Source organism: Vombatus ursinus, unplaced genomic scaffold (genome assembly GCF_900497805.2).
Source record: "Vombatus ursinus unplaced genomic scaffold, bare-nosed wombat genome assembly UNPS02004682.1, whole genome shotgun sequence".
NCBI classification, from domain to species: domain Eukaryota; kingdom Metazoa; phylum Chordata; class Mammalia; order Diprotodontia; family Vombatidae; genus Vombatus; species Vombatus ursinus.
The window spans coordinates 1-21,340 of record NW_020944460.1 but is presented as its reverse complement, the minus strand read 5'-3'; the positions used below and the strand labels follow the sequence as shown (position 1 = coordinate 21,340).

Genomic DNA, 21,340 nt, shown 5'->3' with positions numbered 1-21,340 from the left:
CTCTCCCCCCACCCTCCTAAATCTTAATCTACACACCCTTTATAAAGGCCCTCCCTTGCCTAGTTTCTTAAATAAACCATCATGGCATTGATAAAAGGAAGGATTTAATTCCACAGTCCTATGATCTGCAAATGATTCTTTTTTAGCCTCTTAGCTTATTGCAGTATCTATTTACTCTCATTTTACCTCTTTAGTTAACATTTCTAGTACTATGTCAAATAATAATAATGAGGGACATTATCCTTATCATGCCCCTGTTCTAATTGGGAAATCTTCTGGGGCTTCTTCATTAAAACACTATGAGCATTTGGTTTTAATATTGGTGACACTGGACACCCTTGTTTCACACCTGATCTTGTTGGGAAAGCTACTAGCTTATCCACATTACAAATAATACTTGCTGATGGTTTTATTTAAATGCTTCTTATCAATTTAAGGAAATGTCCATTTATACCTATACTTTCAAGTTTTTCTGCATCTATTGGTATAAGTATGTGGTTTTCTTTAACTTTTATTAGTGATCTATCAATTATGTTAATAATTTTCCTTATGCTAAACAATCTCTTCATTCCTGGTATCAATCCCACTTGGTCATGATGTATACTCTTTGTAATATATTGTTGTAATCTTTTAGCTAGTGTTTTATTTATGATTTTTGCATCCATATTCACTAATTAAATTAGTCTGTAATTTTCTTTTTCTGTCTTTATTTTTCCTTGTTTATGTGTCAGTATCATATTTGTTTCATAAAACAATTTGATAGGACTCCTTCTTTGCCTATTATTACAAATAATTTATTTTATATTGGAATTAGTTGGTCTTTAAATGTTTGATAGAATTCACTTGTAAATACAACTGGTCCTGGTGCTTTATTCTTAGGAAGCTCATTAATGATCTGTTCAATTTCTTTTTCTAAGATAGGTCTATTTAGATATTCTATTTCTTCTGCTGCTAATCTAGGCTCTTTGTATTTTTGTAAATATTCTTCCATTTCACTTAAGTTGTTAGGTTTATTAGCATATAATTGGGCAAAATAACTCCTTATAATTGCTTTGATCTCATATCTTTTAGTGGTTTATTCACCCTTTTTATTTTTGATACTAGTAGTTTGATTTTCTTCTCTATTCTTTTAAATAATACTAGCCAATGTTTCATCTATTTTATTGGGTTTTTTTTTTAATACTAACTAATTCAATGATTTTCTTACACTCAATTTTATTCATTTCACTTTAAATTTTTAGAATTTCCAATTTAGTGTTTAATTTGATATTTTTTATATTCTTTTTCTTGTTTTTCTAATTGCATATCCAATTTCATTGGTCTGCTCTTTCTCTTTTTTATTGATATGAGCACTTAGAGATATAAATTTTCCTTTCATTACTGCTTTTGCTGTATCCAATAGGTTTTGGTATGTTGTTTCATTATTGTCAGATTCTTTAATGAAATTGCTGATTGTTTCTATTATTTGTTCTTTAGCCCATGCATTTCCTAAGATTAGGTTGTTTAGGCTCTAATTAATTTTTTCCTGTTTTCATGCTCTCTTATTAAATATACTTGTATTGCATTGTGGTTCATAAAGGAAGCATTTAATACTTCTGCTTTTACCTATAAAATTTTTTTGTACCCTAATATATGGTCAGTACTGCTGAGGAAAAGGTAAATTCCTTTCATTCCCGTTCAATTCTCTCCACATAGCTAACACACCTAGCTTATCTAAAATTCTATTCACTTCTTTAACTTGTTTCTTATTTATTTTTTGATTAGATTTATCTTGTTCTGAGAGGGGAAAGTTAAAGTCCCTCACTATTATAGTACTACTATCTATTTCCACCTATAATTCATTTAACTTTTAAAAATTTAGATGCTATGGCATTTGGTGCATATAAGTTTAGTATTGACATTGCTTCATTATCGATGGTACCTTTTATTGTAATGCAATTTCTCTGTTTATGGCTTTTAATTAAATCTATTTGAGCTTTGACTTTGTCTGATATCATGATTGCTTACCCCTGCTCTTTTTTTCTGCATTAACTGCGGCATAATACATGGCCCTTTATTTTAACAGTGTGTATCTCTCATTTTTAAATGTGTTTCTTGTAAATAGCATATTGTCAGATTCTAATTTTTAATTCATTCTGCTATCTGTTTCCATTTTCTGGGTGATTTCATCCCATTCACATTCAAAGTTAGAATTACTATTTGAATATTTCCCTCCATCCTATTTTTTTCACTTTTGTCCTTCTCAGCTTCTTTTTATCCTCTCCCTCCTCTAGTTTACTTCTCCTCCCTAATCCACACTCTTTTAAAGAAGCTCTCCCTTATATTCTCCCCTAACCCTCCTAGTCCTTATTCTACCTATTCCTCTAAGATTCCCTGCCTTAACCCTCTCCACACACACTCCTAAATCTTAATCTACACACACTTCTAAAAATCTACTCCTTAACCTATTCCCTAGACCTTAAATTTACAAGACTTTTATATCCTTCTAGATGTATATATTGTTCCCTTTTTAACCCAGATCTGGTAAGAGTAGGGTTCCAGGACTACCAGCCTTCCACCACCACCTGTTTCCTCTGTATCAGTTCTTCCTCTTGCACCTCATTTGTATAATATAATTGCTTTTTTTTACCTTTTCCTACAAAGTTTTGCTTTTTAGAATCACCCCAACACACTCAGCTCAGCCTCAACCTTTCTTTCAAACTATGCCAGTACTAATGACAGTTTTAAGAATACTGATACCATTTCTGCATATAAAAAATAAACAGTTTGACCTAACTGAATCCCTTGTAATTGGTTTTTGATATTTACCTTATATTTCTCATGGATCTTATATGTCCAGTTTTCCATTAAGTCTTGGTCTGTTTGCAACAAGAACCTGAAAGTCTGTCAATTCATTGAATATTCAATTTTTCTTTCAGGATTATACTTAACTTTGCTGGGTAAGTTGTTTTTGGCCACAACACCAGTTCTTTTGCTCATCAATATATAGTGTTCCAAGACCTGTGGTCTTTTAGTGTAGCAGCTGTTAGGTCCTATGTAATTCTGATTATGTCTCCTCTGTTTTTTTTTCTCATTGCTTGTAATATTTTCTCCTTTGCCTTGGGGATTCTGAAACTTGGCTATGATATTCCTGTACATTTTCATTCTGGGATCTCTGTCAGGTGGTGACTGTTGAACTTTTTCCATTTGTACTTTCCCCTCTTGTTCTAAAACTTTAGGGCAATTTTCTTTAATTATTTCTTATAATGTTGTTTCAAGATTCTTCTTTTAATCATAGTTTTCAGGTAGTCCAATAATTCTTTTTTTTTCTCTTCTTGATCTGTTCTCCAGATCAATTGTTTTTCTCATGAGATGTTTCACACTCTCTTCTATTTTTTTCATTCTTTTGATTTTGTTTATTATTTCTTGGTATCTTATAATATCATTCACCTTCCCTTCTCTAATGCTAGTTTTCAAGGAGTTGTTTTCTTCCTTAAGATTCTAAATCTCTTTTTCTAGTTGGTTGACTTTCTTTTCATAATTTTCTTGGTTTTCTTGGATTGTTTTTGGTTCTAATTTTTCTTTAATTTCTCTAATTTGACTTTGAAAATCCTTTTTAAGTTCCTCCAAGAACTCTCTTGGGGCATGTGAATATTTGGCATTGTTCTTTGGAGTAGAAGAGACTTTTTTTTTTGCTTCAGTATCCTCCACTGAATATGAACCCAGATCTCCTCTATTCCCATAGTAGCTGTTTATGCTTGGGTTTCTTCTCTTTTGCATACTTATTTTTATTTATTTATTTATTTTAGCAGCTTGTTATTATAATTACCTCTAGTCCCAGGGTGTGGGGAATGGTACTTCCAGCCTGAGGTCTTTCTTACTGTAATTTTTTGAGCTTTGCCCAGAGCCCAACCCTGGAACTCCTGTCCCCTTCCAAGCCATAGTTAGTGCCCTCAGGCATACTATACAAGAAATGTTCTTGTTCTTTGAGAACACTCAAATGGTTGTAACCATTAGTTCTCCACTCTGAACTGGAACTGAAACCAGGAACTCAGCTCTCCTATAAATGTCCATTGCCAGCAGTGTCCTCACCCCACTGCTTGTGTACTCATCAGCTGTTTATGCTACTTCCTTTGGGTACTTGTGCTAGTTCCTTCTCACCTTCAGTCATAGGGGCAGCACAAGTTGCCCTGGCATTCCTTGGCAGCAGCAGGTCCTTCAATCTTCCCCTACTCAGATGTCTCACCCCTTAATTCTGTGAGGTGAAAATTCTTGTTTCAGAAAAGATAGCATGGAGTTGTTTGCACTTCACTTGGGCAGAACCTCCATCCCTGTGGTCTTTCCATGGGTTATCCAGTTGTCCCAGAAAGACCACTGCTCTGCCCCCTCTTGTTTATTTTTATCCCTCTGCATTCTCCCTGAGGCACTATTTTGTCTTATTTGTGGAGGAAATCTGGATAGCATGGAATTTTCTGACCTACTCCACCATCTTCCCAGAATTCTTCCCTTCCCCCACCTCAATTTTTTATTTTAAATAAAATGTTTTTAATCATATTTAAAATGGACCTCTGGTACTCACACTTTTTTTAGGATATTGAACATAATTTCTTGCCTTATTTTAAAAGTTTTTTTCTTTTCCTATGGATATCATCACATGATTATTTAACATAGTGGGGTAAGGGATATATGACAGTAAGCAAGGAAAATAACTAGAGTACAGAAGATGGGTTTGGAGGTAACCAGAGATGGTAAAAGTTCATCAGTTGAAAAAAATACAGCCATTATATGGAGAACAATGTTGGAAGTGGGGGGTGAAATTCAGCATCATTGCAAGAAGGAGACCAGGAGTTAGCCAAATACAAGGAAAGTGAATAAATGCCTGATGAAGTATGAAATTCAGTGAACTTTTAAGAGAGCCTAAAACAATAACAAGAAACTCCAAAATGGTTCAAAGGAGAAATTAAATTCATTTTTCAAATGTAGGTATGAAAATAGGTCAGAGGTTAATTTTAAATGCCTGATTTTAAAATTATGTTAGCAGATCAGAAAAAATTAATACATGATGAGTAACTCCTTTAAAGAAGTGAGATATTTACAGATTTGGGATGTAGAAATATTAAAGTAGAGAAAAATATGAAGAAGAAAAGTACAAAGCAATAATATTAAAATAACATATTAATTCTATATAAGTTGAAAAGACTGATCTTGAAGACATGATACATGGAGACAATATAAGGACTATAGGTCTCTAAGAAGATCATGAAAAATTGAAAACACTGACTACTATATTGCAGAAAAAGATAGAAGAAAGCTTCCCAGAACTTCTGAATACAGACAACAAAGCATCAGTTGAGAGAATCCACAAATAAATTCTATGGGGGGGGAAAGTATTGCTTTGAAGTCTGAGACGCACAATGGTCAAACTGAACAATTTCAATGATAAACAAAAAAATTTGGAAAATTTCAATTTTGGAAAATTAAAGATCTTCAAATAAAATGGATGGGAAATTTCAGTGACACATTCATGAGGAGATGGAATGGGATTACAGATTATAAGTGTTTCATAATATTGTCAGTTACTTTTGGTTAACTCTTTGCCTTGTTATAAAGAAGAATACTACAGTGAGATCTAATGGAAAATGGGAATTGTAGTGGGAAATATTTCAGTGTTTAAAAAAAAGGTATCAAAAAAACTCTAAAAAGAAAAGGAGATAACTTTTCCCCTTAGTGCCCTTGAATTGATGTGAAAAATACCTTATACACCACCAACCTAATATCTGAGAGTACTAATTGCGTATCCAATTTTAAAATAAAAAAACAACATAGGTATTGAGAAAAAAAGACCCAAATAAAAATCTTCAATATAATTGGGTACCTGAGACATTGTCCCTGAGGTTTCAAAAAACTACTTTCTACAACCTTAGAACACTAAATTGTTCAGGGATTAAAAGAGTCCCTATATGCATGAGAAGTTATAAATAATAAATAATTTTAGAGGGGAGAATACAGTGGTTTATTTGAAGGCAAGGAAAGTAGTTTAAGTATAATCAGAACTATTTTCTAAGATCATTTCTTTTATATTAGTGTTTCAATTTTATTTTTATGGAAAGTGCCTATTCACAGAGATTTTTCAGATATTTAAATAATTTCTCTAGATTTATCTGAGCAGCTAGGGAAAAATATTATCCACTAGCAATTACTCTCCTAGTAATGTCATATCTGATGGAAGTACTGTAATGCCATGGGTTATATTTTTGACTTTTACTAAATTTACTTCTCTGGAGGTTGGTTATTTCTAGGCTCAGCCTTATTTCTTGTGCACTTTAGACCTGTGAGTTCATGGACTTTGTGCTAATAGGCATGGCTATGCTATCTGACGGGATCATCCTCAGTAAAGTCTTCTCCTATTCCAGCTCATCAAGCAAAGCAGCTGTGAACACAAATAGAAGACCTAAGTTCTTCCTAAAAGTGTAGTTCTTGGTCTCTAATGACTTGGGAATCTCTCAAGGTAAGTAAGCCGAGGACAGAGCATCTCAATCATCATCAGCCCATTTGCTCTTTTCTCTCTTAAAGTAGGTGACCAAATAGGAGCACAGGGAATACGTACAATAAGTTCATGAGAGAAAGTTATCAGTACTTTGGATCTCTAGCTTAGAAATCTTGTTTAGTTATGTATTCAGAAAGGAGAATTTTCATACATCCTTTGAGTTAATAGTAGAGACGTTTCTGAGATGGAAGTGATCTTTCTCCTGCTTAATGTCTTCTTATTTGGATGCTGTAATTGCACACCTGGAAGTTACCTTAGAGATTTTCTTGTCCAAGTCTTTAATATTACATATGAGGAAACTGAACCCAAGAAAAGTGAAGTAACTTACTCATGATCTCTCAGTTGGTTGGTGTCGCTACTATTCAAGATGCTTGTAGCTTTTCTTACTCCTGGGACTGTGCGCTTTCCATAACATCACATTGCCACATGACTTTTATTAGACCATGAGTTCCATGAGGTCAAGGGTCATGGATTATTTATTTCTCTTTTTCACTTCATTTGAAATGAAAATTTGAAAAAAGATTTTCATGTATTCATTATTCATTGTTGTATTTCCCACACTTCTTAATACTTATGTCTTGCATTTTGGTAGGCCCTGAATAAATGTTTCCTGAATGAATAAGCTAATGAATGAATGAATGACAACAAAGGAATCCTTTTTGAGCATAGGCTCTTTAGATTCTCACTAAGGACCTTCCTCTGGCACTTCTTACACATCAATAGATAGGTCATTTGTCTGCCATAAGAGTAAGTTCTTTGAAAACTGTGAGGCATTATATAAATGTGAGCTATGTGAATGACTTATAAATGGGGCCCAGTCCACTAAAGTATGATGTATGGTGAGATCCACACTGTAGGTTTGAGTCCCACCAGGCTCAGCCAACTCAGCACAGAGAAAAAAACTTTCTATTCCATGGTCACAGGCTGTACCCTGAACTCTAGCCTGCCATCTTGAAAATATGCACCAGTGAGCCTAAGGGAAATAAGATTTAAAGGAAGCATGCTTTTCACTAATTAGAAAAGTCAATAAATATTTATTAAGTGCCCACTATGTGCCAGGCATTGTGCTAAACACAAGGGATATAAAGAAGGCAAAAGACAGTCTCTGTTCTCAAATTGCTCATAGTCTAATGGAGGAGATAACAAGCAAACAATTACGTACAAACAAGATAAATATGGGCTATATTAGAAATAGTCAACAGAGGGAAGGCACTAGAATTAAGGGAGGATCATGTAAAGCTTTCTGTAGAAGGTAAGATTTTAGCTGAGGCTGGAAGGAAGCCAAGGAAACCAAAAGATACAGATGAAGTGGGAGAACATTCTAAACATGAGAGACAGACAGGGAAAATGTTCTTGTTTGGGAGTCAGAATGTCTTAATCAAGGATCAGCAATGAGACCAGTGTCACTGGATTGCAGAGTATGGGAGAGAGGGGGTTAAGGTGTAAGAAGACAGGAAAGGTGTATTTTAGGGACTGGGGAACAATAACAGACTATGAAGGGTTTTGAAAGTCCAACACAAGACTTTATATTTGATCTTGTAGGTAGCAATAAGAGCAATTCTTGCATTAATAGGCTTTGTGCTGTGTTGCAAAGTGTACTGTTCTTGAAGTCGGAGGACCTCAGATCCAATTCTGAATCTTTATCTACTACCTGTGTGACCTTGGGAAAATCATTTAATCTCCTGGTGCCAGAGTTTACTCATCTATGAAGTAAGGATTATATTTGAACAGTGTTTTGAGGAAAGTATTTTAGAAATCACTTACCTTCTGTGGTCCTCAGTTTCCTCATCTATAAAAAGACAATATTACTTATCTATTTACCTCACAGAGATCTTGTAAGGAATATACTTGGCAAAGTGCTATATAAATGAGTTATTTTAGAAGAAGAGCGTGACTAAACTTATTACCAGAAGTAATCAGAATTTAATTCAAAGACATCTCTTCTCAGCAATTGAGAAGAAATAAACAGGGTAAGCGCTTTGGAGACACAAAGATCCACACAAAAGAAGTGGCAGAAAAGAACCTAAATGTTCAAACCAAAAAGTAGAAATGTCAGCCTCAGAATTGCCAACTGATTAGACACTAGTTGCTTCTTCTCCATATCTTATGTCATGTGGGGGACGAAAATAAACTTATGTTCAAGTATTTTCCAATTTTGTCTGCTATTTCAAAAGATATTTGCTGGTCTCTCTCTGGACTACAGTTTTTTTTTCTACTTAAGATTTTACACAGGGAGTAATGGTTAAGTTAAATATAAACAAAGTTCTTTCCAAATGCTTGCTAAAACTAAGAAAGTCAACTCTGCATTTCATAAGCTCATTCATTGCCAAAGCTAGAAGGGAGCTTAGAGACATGTAGATTCTACAACTCCAATGAACCAACATGATTTCTATGAACCATTGGTAGAGAATGCTATCTGCAGACATCTGCAGATACAGAGGTGACGAACTAAATATGCAGAAAGAGACACAAATTTGGAGGTATGACCAGTGTAGGAATTTGTTTGTTTGACTATTCATTTGAGTTACAAAGGTTTTGTTTTTGTTTATCTTTTCCCTTTTTTCAGTATAAGGGAATAGGAGAGAGAAAAGTAATTAATTGAAAAAATACAATTGAACATTTCATAAAAACCCCTTAATCGATCATGATCCAACCTCCTCTGTTCATAAAGGATGCAACTGAGACCCAGAGAGTGAAGTGACTTTATCAAAAACACATAGCTAGTGAGTGGTAGGGCTAAGATTTTATGTCAGGTCATATTTGTGTTTGTTACTGAAAAGTTTCTCTGATGACTACAGTTATGATAATAAATCACACCTGCATAGTACTGTCAGGCTTACAAAGTTCTTTCCTCATAGAATATGAGGTAGCTAATAAAAAAGCATAATTCTCATTTAACAGATGAAGAATCAGTCAGGAAATAGAAATGATTTGCTCACGGTCATATAACTAGTGAGTTGGTGGAGGAATGACTTGAACCTGGGTCTTCTTGCTATAAGACCTTGCCTTTTTTCCATAGCACTATACCACTTCTCATTCATTCACCCAATGGTCATTGACCAAGGCATTAAGGATACAAGGATGAATGCAATATTGAGGTACTTATATTCTAGTACGTGAAAATAAAAATTCATACATACAATAATAATGGAAAATAGAATGTATTATCAAAAAGGGAAAATAAAAATCAAGTCCTATAGGAGGCTAAGTGGATCAAGGAAGACTTCACAAAGTGAGGAGCATCTGAATTGAGGCTATATCACTTAGTAGACTGATACTCAAATTATTTGGAAGGCAAAGATGATACAGGGTTGGTTGATGCCAGAGAGAAGTGGAGGAATAACTGGAGGAGGAGGGGAAAGGGTATAGAAAAGCAGAAAGGCAGAAAGGCAGAAAGGCATAGGGCGTGTTCCCTGAAACCTGGGATGATGGTATTTTGGTGGAGCTAAAGGTTCAGGCATATGAGAACGAGTAGTGAAGGATGAAAGCAGAGAGATAGGGTTAGCTCCATGTTGCTGACAATCATGAACATCTGACTTTAATCAGGAAGCAATGGGATACCACTAAAGGAGAAGAAACATGGTTTCATGAATATCATTGGACTTGTAGTCAGAACGACCTGCCTCCAAATACTGGTTTTGACACTTACTAGCTATATGTCCATAGGCAAATCATTTAACTTTTCTGAGCCTCAGTTTCATTATTGGGATTTTTTTATGGTAATAATAATACCTGTAAGGGGGCAGCTAGGTGGCGCAGTGGATAGAGCACTGGCCCTGAAGTCAGGAGGACCTGAGTTCAAATCCAGCCTGAGACCAACCACAACACTTACTAGCTGTGTGACCCTGGGCAAGTCACTTAACCCCAATTGCCTAAAAAAAAATAGCTAATCCAAAAAATAAAAAATAATAATACCTGTAGTACATTTGCTACAGTATTGCTGTGATGTTCAAATTATACACCGTATGTCAAGTTGTCTGAAAAATTTGAAGTTCTATATAGATATCAGAATTATGGGTAGAGAGCTGGGAGCTTGAGAAAAGAAATAAATGTGATTTCAGAATGTAAAATTCCCTATAAGATGGTTGAGTCCAACACAAAATGTGTGCCCTAACAAGTAGAGAGTAGGTTAGGAGTGACATTCATGTAGAATAGAAAGACTGAAATCTGCCAATCAAGAGTTTTTCAGGATCAATAACTAGGCTTGAGTGGTCAGTGCTTTGCTCTAGTTTCCCAAAATTTAGAGAAGACTGCCAGAGCTCATGTTGCTTCAGTAGATAGACACAACTGAATTTCACATCTGGTGAGCTAGCTAACTACAAAAATTCCTTAAAATAGAAAACTACCACATAATGCTTTCTTGTCTCTTTCCTTCTCCTCATCCCTATGAGAGGAACCCAAGTAAGTTCTCCGCCAAACCTACCCTGCTCCATCACTCAGTGATGCCCTTTGAAGCCATGGCTATCCATTGCCCCTTTGTCTCAATCTCCCGAAACATACGTGGTATTCCAAGGTTTAAGGTCTGATCCATTTTCAAATGATTTTGTCCTTAAAAAGTTAATTTAATGGCATCTTTCTTGATATTTGTCCCAGGTGTGTCTTTTGGTGGTTACCATAGCCAGTTATGCTTCTTTTCAATACAATAATGTTGGAGATGATGAAGACAGTAAAAACCAAACAACTAATTCAATCATTGCTCCTCTTTTCTCATTGCAGAAATAATGTTCATTTTCAAAGAGAGCTAGAGTTGTGTCAATGATACTCAACACTCACATGACTAGAATTGTCAAATTGCATTCATGAAGAGACTGAGAAATTGAAGTATTCTGCTCCTGAATTACCTCATGGATGTAAAAGCATCTGCAGCAGAAAGGGATGTAAACTTTCAGAAGTGCCTGGTTTAAGTCAAGAATTTCCAAAATCAGATTACAAGGGCTTAACAAAAAAATCTATTTTCTCCCCTTCTCTCACATAATGTACAAAGTAATATATAGCAACTGCCCCACCCCATACCTAAGTAAGTAAACTATAAGATAAAAGTCATTTTAGTTGACCTTATTGCATTTCCTATTTGGGTATTTGTGTTTCTTAATTTGCCCAGATCCATAGAAGTGGTGGCATTTGTGATGAGGATGGTATTGGGTCTAGCACTAGAACTCTTCCTTCAAGTACAGACACAAATTTGTGTAGTTCAAGAAGAGGATGCAAAATGCAATCAGATCTAACCCCATTTTGGACACCTCACACATACCATAAAAAAATACTGTGTATGTGAATGTCCTGGGCCTTTCTCTGAGTTCTTAATGCTAAAAGTAAAAGAGAGATAAGAGAATGGATGGAGTAAATCAGACTGTTGTGCTGGAATTCTTTCTGCTGGGGCTTTCTAAGCATCCCAATGTGGAGAATGTTCTCTTTGTGTTATGCCTGGGGATATATTTGGTCATCTTGCTGGGGAACTCCTCTCTCATCATATTGAGTATTCTGGATTCTAACCTTCACACCCCCATGTATTTCTTCCTTAGTAACCTCTCCTTCATGGACATCTTTGGTACATCCTCCTTTGTTCCCTTCATGTTGGTCAACTTCCTATCCGTCAGAAAAACCATATCTTTCCCAGGATGTGCATTACAAATGTATCTTACTCATGCTTTGGGAACAACAGAATGTGTGCTGCTGGCCATGATGGCGTATGACCGGTATGTGGCCATCTGCAATCCCCTGAGATATACAATCATCATGAATATGAGAGTCTGTGTGCAGTTGGCAGCTCTAAGCTGGATAGTTGGGAGTGTAAATTCATTACTGCAAACAATCCTCGTGTTGAGGCTTTCTTTCTGTGGAAATAATATCATTGATCATTTTTTTTGTGAAATCCTGGCTGTCCTGAAACTGGCCTGTGTGGATATTTCCCTCAATGCTTTTGTCATGATTGTAGCAGTTACACTGGTCACATTGACTCCAGTGCTACTCATTATCATCTCATATATGTTTATCCTTACCACCATTCTGAGACTCAACTCAGTTGAAGGAAGGAAGAAAGCCTTCTCCACCTGTTCAGCCCATCTGGCTGTGGTCATCATATTCTATGGCACCATTCTCTTCATGTACTCGAAACCCAAGGCAAAGGATCCAGATTCAGACAAACTGATTGCCTTATTCTATGGTGCAGTGACCTCCATGTTGAATCCCATTATCTATAGTCTGAGGAACAAGGAAGTGAAGGCAGCAGTGAAAAAGGTGATGTTCTCTAATAGACCATGAAGTATACACCATTGTTCTCTCTTCTATACTTCCAATACAAGAATAGAGATTCCACACTCAGAAATCATTGACATTATAATCAGTGTTGATATCCATCCCTCCATCCATGTCCATCCCAGTCCCACCATGCTATCTCCCATGTCCTGAATTATTCATTAAATAGAATGCTTAGAATCTTTAGAAAGACTCTTTATAGTAAATAGGTAACTCATTGTGAGTAGGAATCTTTAATAATTTTATCCCCAGAATCTAGTACCCTAATTTGTACATGGAAGGTGCTTAATAAGTGCTCACTGATTGATTCTTTTCCATATTTTCCCCAAAGTCCAAAATAGAGTATTTACACAATGGATTAAAAGCCTTCACCATATTCTTAATAACTTGGGAGTATGTGCCCATGTGCCCCTCAGACTCTCCACCTATTGCTTTTAACCCCAAAATATGTCTGACTCCTATACTTCTGCCCACGAAGAAGTTTTTCATTTGGATAAAGCCCCCTTCTCCAGAAAAAAGGAATACCTGAAAGTGATGCTCCCCATTCCACCGCTTCCTTCCATGCACACGAGTCTTTTCTTACTTATCCATAACTATGTGCTAGTCCAGAAGGGCTCCCACTACTTGCTGACCCTCAATAAACTTCAAACATTTTGGCACTACTCTATATATCCTCAACCTGATGGAATGAAAAAGTTATGTTTAAGAAGAAATACTCGCCCACTAAAAAGTGTCATTAGTCTGCAGGTTCTCAGATCTGCCTTTGATTTTCCAGAAATCTCAACAAACTAAATGTTTGAAGATATGCAGGATTATTTTTTTACTATTCAAAGTCTGACAGAAAATATTTTAAAAGACTAAAGTCACTAAGCATTTTTCCATAAGACCACAATTTTCATGTCTTTCTACATCTTTGGCTGCTGCAGAAAATTCTTATTCCAGGAAAATATCTGATCTTTCTACTTTTCAATACCCAGAACTCTCTTGACTGCATGACTAACTGGATGACCCTTCATGCTAGTAGAGCCTTTAAGGAAAGATCCTTTTCCCTATATTTGTCATAAGTCTGCATGACTTGGAGGTACCGTTTAAGGATACCAAGAAAATAGTTGGTTAGGCAAATATTTATGTACAAGAAAATGTGTCCAAAGTAAAATTTGCCTTATACACAGTAATAAAGTTTCAAGTCAATATGAATTAGTGATAACTGATGCATAAATTCATTAAGTAAAATTTATTTTATATATTTATTTATTTTAGAATTAAATATTGTCATAGATGCATGACATAGGGATAGACTGACATTTAGGGATTTGAGAACTCTCCCCAAGGGAAAGGTTCAAAGTCAATCAAGCTAAATGACCAACATAACAAAATCTCATGAAGTTTTCCAGATTAGCACATTGACCCCAAAAAGCAAATCAGCAATAAAAACAAAGATTTCTTTGTTCTGTAAAATAAGATTCTCCAACCAAATGTGGGTGACTGCATAGGTGGCATGAAGCATCTATACACTGATGATGATCCTTCTCTTCAGAATCTAGACTACTTCCCCATTGCTATCACATGACAAACAGTTCTGGGATCCTTGATGGTAGAATCTCCTGATGGTAAAATCTGCTTCTCAAGAGTTTCTCATTCCTTAACCTGATGCTTCTTGGCATCCCAACTCTTACCTCCATGTCTCTAAATAGGTAAATCTTCTTGTCTTCCTTCTCACCTCTGCTTCTTAAAATCCCTTACATCTTTCAGGGCTCAGCTCGTATGCCAGCTCCCCCTAGTTATAAGTATTCTCCTCTTCTTCAAATTTTGTTTCTTTTTCTTATTTATTTACTTGCTCATATCCCCCAAGATGAAGTAATCTCCTTAAGGATAAGGACTGGTTTTCATTTCTTTCTTTGGATCTCGAGTCCCTAGTATGGTACCTTGTATAAAGTAATCTTTTAATTAATGTTTGTTAAAAATAATTGAATCTTTGGCCTATGATAGAGGAAATAGAATCTTTAAAATGGAGCCAGAAGAACTGGGTTGCAGGGGAAGCTAGGTGGTGCAGTGGATAGAGCACCAGACCTGCAGTCAGGAGGACTTGAGTTCAAATCTGACCTCAAACACTTACTAGCTGTGTGACCCTAGGCAAGAAACTTAACCCCATTGCCACAAAAAAAAATTTTTAACAAAGAAAAAAACTGGATTGTGAGAAGAGGGTAGAAGTAAATTCATATTGCAAGTATTATAGTTCTAAAATCCCTTCTATAACATATCTGGTGGTAATCATACAGTCTTTCCTTGAAGAACTCATTGAGAAGAAACACACTGACTCTTGAGGAATCCTATTCATCTTTTGAATAGGCCCAATTATTAGGAAATTTATATTCAGCTTATATCAGGCTGAACTCTGCCACTCTGCTACTTTCAAGCATTGTTCAGTCATCAAGCAAAGTCTAATCTCTTCCTCCAAATACTTGAAGACTGATGTTTTGTCCGGACTAAGTTTTCTCTTCTCCAGGAAAAAGAAAAAATGAAAAAAACAGCCCCAGTGCTTAAAGTAGTGCCAGAAATATAGTAGGTGTTTAATAAATGTTTATTGACTGACTGGCTGAAATCAAAGAATCACTTCTTAGAGACATCCTGTAACTCATTCTATGATTCATGGTAGAATCATAGGATTTTTGTGAAAGGGGAATTTAAAGAGCGTTTAGTCCTAGAAGGGAAGAAACAGAGATTCTTAGAATGGAAGTATGATTTACCCAACATCATACTTGTTATAAGCAACAGAGCTAGTATTCAAACCCATAAATTCTAAATCCAGATCAATCATCTTTTTGTTGTCTCACACTTTAATCTTCTGGGTGTTATTTGCTCCTTTGTTTATTATTATCTTTTGGACATCACAAATTGTGTGTCCCATAGGCATCTCTGACTCATATACAAAACGCAACTCATTTTCTTTTACTTCAAACCCACCCTTCTTCCCAACTTTCCTTTTTAGCCTCAAGGTGACCAGTGTCCTCCCAACAGAATTACAACCTCAGCATCATATTCAACTTTTCACCCACACTAATGCCATATATCCAAATTGTTAACAAGGCTTGTCAGTTCGACATTCACAAAATCTCTCCTATACATCTCCTCTCCATTCATACCATCCTCACATCATCTTATCACTTCATGCCTTGACTATTCCATCAATTGTCTGGTAGGTTTCCCTGCCTCAAGTGTCTTTCTATTCCAGCTATTTTCCACTTAGCTACCAAAGTGATCTTCCTAAAGTTCAGGTCTAATCATGTTCCCTATTGCCCTTCAACTCAGTAAATTGTAATGGCTCCCCGTTACCTCTAATATCAAATATAAAACCATCTGTTTAGCATTTAAAGTCCTTCACAAATTATCCCCTTTTTACTTTTTAAGGCTTCTTACACATTACTCCTCTCTATGATCTAGCAACACTAACCTACTTGTTTTTCTTCACATACAATACTCCATCTCTCAAGCATGGTCATTTTTGCTGGCTGACCCTGATACCTGGAATGCTCTCCCTCTTCACCTCTGACTCCTAACTTCCCTGGCTTCCTTCAAGACTGAACTCAAATCCTGGGTTTTCCCAATCCCTAGCTAACTGCTAGAGCCTTCACTATGAGATTATCTTCCATTTACACTGTGTGTATCTTATGTATCCACAGCAAATTGCATGTTGTCTTCTCCCATTAGAATGTAAGTTCCTTGATAGGAAAGAGTATGTTTTTTCCCTTTCTTTTTATCTCTAAGACTTAACATATTTCTTGGCATATTTAACTCCTTAATAAATGCTTGTTGACTGATTGATGTCTGCTCTGGGACCATAAAACAAAACAGAAGGATATTAGCACTCTTCCATGAATGTTAGTAAAAATCCAACCATTCTGCTAGTCTTGGTGATGGTTTGAAGTAAAAGGTAAAGAATTATTCTTTTGGGAGCAGAGGCAAGGTGGTGGATTAGAGGCAGCAACCCAGATGACCTCTCTCAACATTCATTTCCAAACAACTTTAAAATAACACCTCAAATCAAATTTTGGAGTGCCATAGCCAACAAATGGTCAGGGTAAGACATTTCTCTGGCCTAAGGAAACTCAAGAGGTATGAAGGAGAAGTCTGTGACACCTGGGTGTAAGCATGTCCAGATGTAACACACATAGTGTGGCTGCAGCAGTAGTAACTTTGGTAGTTCTCAGCCCAGAGGCAGTAAGGGAGCCAGAAAACTGGCCAGAAAGATATTACAGTGGACTCATTGCTGGCACTTGGTACAGCTGGCACTGATTAGCAACTCTATTGCTCATACATAGTTCTGGGCTGCATTTCCAGGGAAGAGAAGAGTGCTTGTGGTCGGTCACAAGGGAGCAGGAGCCCTGGTCACAGTCCAAGGTCAAGAGAATTGTTAATGCTTGCAGCTTTAGGGGAACAGAGACCCTTCCTGGGTAAAGACCAAAATGTAGACCAGGAGAGCAGGGCAACACCTCTCCCCAGGTCGTACCACCTTGGAAGCTCTGAAAACTTGTAGACCCCTAGAACTAGCTCTGAAAACAACAGTACAAAAAAAAGCCTGAATTTTGGCACAGTGCCTCCCCACCCCTAGGTGAGCAGGACTCTAACATACAGTAGAAAGTCAAGAAATAGGCTGGAAAAGTAAGCAAACAACAACAAAAAAAGAACTTGTCCATAAAAAGCTACTTTGGTGGCAGGGAAGACCAAGGCACAAACTCAGAAGAAGATAATAATGCAAAAACAGCAACAAACAAAATCTAAAAGAAAAATGCTAATTGGACTCAAGAAAAAAGAATTCCTGGAAGGCTTAAATGAAAAGATGAGTGGTAGAGGAAAAAATTGGGAAAATAAATAAAATGATGCAAAAAAATTATAAAAAGAAAATTAACAAGTTGGTAAAAGATTCATTGAAGTAAAAAACTCCTTAAAAAGTGAACTGGCTGAGTGGAAAAAGAGATACAAAAGCATGTTGAAGAAAATAATTCTTTAAAAATTAGAACTGAGCAAGTGGAAGCTGATGATTCTGTGAGACATCAAGACATAATAAAACATAGTTAACAATAAAAAAAAGAATAAAATGTGAAATAGCTCATTGCAAAAACAACTGACCTAGAAAATAGATAGAAGAGAGATAATTTAAGAATTATTGGACTACAAGAAATCCCTGGCTGAAAAACATCATATTTCAAGAAATTGTAAGGGGAAAGTGCCCCAATATCTTAGGTCCAGAGGGTAAAACAGAAATTGAATGAACCCACAAATCACCTCCTGAAAGAGATCCCAAAATGAAAACTTCCATGAATATTATAACCAAATTTCAGAGCTCCCAGGCCAAAGAGAAAATATTGCAAGCAGTCAGAAAGAAACAATTCAAATACTGTGGAGCCACAGTCAGGATCACACAAAATTTAGTAGCTTCCACTTTAAAGGAGTGTAGGTCTTGGAATATAGTATTCAAGAAGGCAAAGAAACTAGGATTGCAAGCAAGAATCACCTACCCAGCAAAACTGAATATAATTCTTCAGGGAAATAAATGAATAATCAATGAAGTAAAGGACTTTCAAGCATTCCTGATGAGAAAACCAGAGCTGAATAGAAAATCTGACACAAAACACAAGAATTAAGAGAAGCATAAAAAGGTAAACATGAAAGAAAAATCTTAAGGTATTTAATAATGTTAAAGTGTTTACATTCCTATATGGGAATATGAATCATCTAACTCCTAAGAACTCTATCATTATTAGGGCAGTTAAAGGATTTTACATAGACAGAGGTGTGGGTGTGAGTAAATTATGTTAAAACAGTCTCCAAAAATGAAAGAGGAGAGAGATCTACTCAGAGAAAGAGGAAGGGAGAGATGACAGAAATGAGAAAATTTTCTCAAGTAAAAGTGGCACACAAGGATAAGCTTTTACAATGGAGGAGAAGTGGGGTTAGTGGGCAATGCTTGAACCTCACTCTCATTGGCTGAAAGAGGGAAGAAAAAAATACCCTTAATGAGATCTTCGTTTCATCGGAGCAGCTTCAAAATTGGATATCAACCTATTCCATGACTATTATTTGTCCTAGAAATGTTGTATGTAATAGAAGTGTTATGCAGCCCTAGGTCATGTTCACTCATAGTGGTTACTAAATCTACCATCCCTGTTTATCCATTCAGGAATTATCCTAGTTTCTGGTGGACCCTAGGCCTGTGAGTCCATAAATGCTTGCTAATCAGCTTGGTTGCACTTTTAATCCAACAATTGGAACCCTCAACAAACACATTCTCCTATTTTCTCTTTAGGCAAAGCCAATGTGAATGAAAGTAACTCTTCCAGACAACTCCAAATGCTTTTGTTTTATCTTGAGGATTGCAGTAGCTGTCTCTGGTCCTGATTAGCTTAGAAATTGAGGTAAGAATCAGGATTCAAGCCTTTTTTTTTTAAAGAACATCATTGAGTCTTAATTCAAAAAAATTAATCCCTTCTACAACATTCTTGAATAAGTGGTCAATTACCCTGTACTTTAAGCCTCTGATGATGGGGAATGCACTACCCATAGAGGCAGCTCAATTCATTTCTGGTAACTCTAATAATAATTATTATGATTATTGACAACAACAACAACAATGCCTAATAGTAATATATATGGTCACATGATTTTCACATTGTCCCTATGATTAAGTTATCATGATCCCGAGAAGATCATTTCTCCAAACTGTCTTTAAAAAAAAAATTATAGTATTATCAATTCAAACAAGCGTTTTCATAACACAGTACAATAAAAAAAAAGATGATTGCACATGAAACTGAAAATCTACCCTGTACAATTTGCTATTACCTCCAAATATACAACAAAGTTATCATATAATTTTTTTCCTTTATTTTCCCCTCCAATGCCAGAGGTGGCTACCATTGGACACACACTCATACAAATAGGATATTCTATACATACTTCTATTTATCCTTTCTTTCTCTGGATGCAGATAGCATCTTTCTTCATATGCTCTTTGTAGTTAATTTGGGTATTTACAATAGATAAAATAATTTATTTCCTCAAAGTCCTTCTTAAGTAATATCACTGTTACTGTTCATAATATTCTATTGTTCCTGTTCACTTCACTGTTCATCATTTCATTTCATGCAAGTCTTTCCACGCCTTTCTAAAATCAATGAGCTCATCATTTCTCATAGCACGGTAGTATTCCATCACACCAGACACCACAACTTATTCAGTCATTCTCCAATTGACGGGGATCCCTGCAATCTCCAGTTCTTTGCCACCACAAAGAGAACTGCTATACACATTCCATTCACATTCAAAGTCATAATTATTTCTGAATTTCACTCCATCTTATTTGTACTATTTTCTTTCTCAGCCTTTCTTTTTACTCTACCCCTTTTACCTTATCTTCTGCCCCCACCCTCCCACATCCCACTTCACTCACCCCTCTAAGTTTCCCCCAGCCCCTCCTCCCTCCCCATCTCAATCCACACACCCTTCTAAAAGTCCCTTCTGCACCCTCTCCCCCAGTTTTCTTACCTCTCTACATGTTCTACCTCATTGCATACTACTCCCCCTATATATGCTTATGTTCCACTCAGATTGACTAGTCCTAGGATTATAGATCTACCACTGGAAGAGACCTTGCAGGTGGTCTAGTGCAACCCCTTCATTTTACAGATGAAGAAACTGAGGGTCAGAGAGGCTGTTACCTATACAAGTTTGTTATTGTTCAGTCATTTCTGTTGTGACTGACTCTTTGTGACCCCATTTGGAGTTTTCCTGGCAAAGATACTGAAGGGGTTTCCTTCTTCACCTTATTTTATAAGCGAGGAAACTGGGGCAAACAGGGTTAAGCAATTTGCCTGGAGTCACACAGATAGTAAGTATCTGAGGCCAGATTTAAACTCTACTACTACTGTGCTACTGTGATTCTGCTTTGCTTATAGAGCACAGTACCTTCCTTGACATAGGCATGCCATACTAGACTCTGTGCCAGTCTCACAATTGATACTAAAGTTTTTCAGGAAGGTCTTAAGAGTATCCTTCTATTGCTTGTTCCCAAATATAAAGTGTGTAAATACAAGTGTATCCAAAGCAGTTTAAAAACAAGATAGTTTGGGAAGGAAGGTACTAGTAGTTGAGAAGAATCAGGAAACAATTCATATAGAAGTTGGTACTTGGGTGGCATCTTTAAATAAGAAAGGGACTCTGAGGTGGAAATAATGAAGGAATTCATTTCAAGTGGGTAGCACTGCCAGAGCAGAGGGTTGGGGATGGAACATTGTATGTGAAGGAAAGAGAGAAAGTCAGCTTATCTGAACTACAGAGTGCAGGAAAAGAGTCATGTTTAGTCAGGCTGGAAGGAGAGGTTGGGGCCAGGTTGTAAAGAAAGGCAGAGTGGTTGTGGTTGTGGGGTGCATTCCTTTCAAGTCTTAATTAGAGCTCTGCAAAAGTGGAATTGACTACCTCAAGAGGTAGTGTTTTCCTTCTCACAGTAAGACTTTGAGTAGAGGTTAGATGACTATTGTTGCTGGGTTGTTTAAGTAATGCCTG

At 36.3% G+C, this 21,340-nt stretch overlaps 1 protein-coding gene across 1 annotated transcript; it reads left to right on the top strand.

Moving 5' to 3' along the window:
* Nucleotides 1-11,857: 11,857 nt before the first annotated feature.
* LOC114025754 (olfactory receptor 13C2-like) lies at nucleotides 11,858-13,352 on the top strand (the record flags this gene model as incomplete). Its single annotated transcript, XM_027839248.1, has 2 exons — nucleotides 11,858-12,768; nucleotides 13,294-13,352. Coding segments are annotated over exons 1-2 (970 nt in total), but the record flags the coding sequence as incomplete, so codon positions are not given.
* Nucleotides 13,353-21,340: the final 7,988 nt, after the last annotated feature.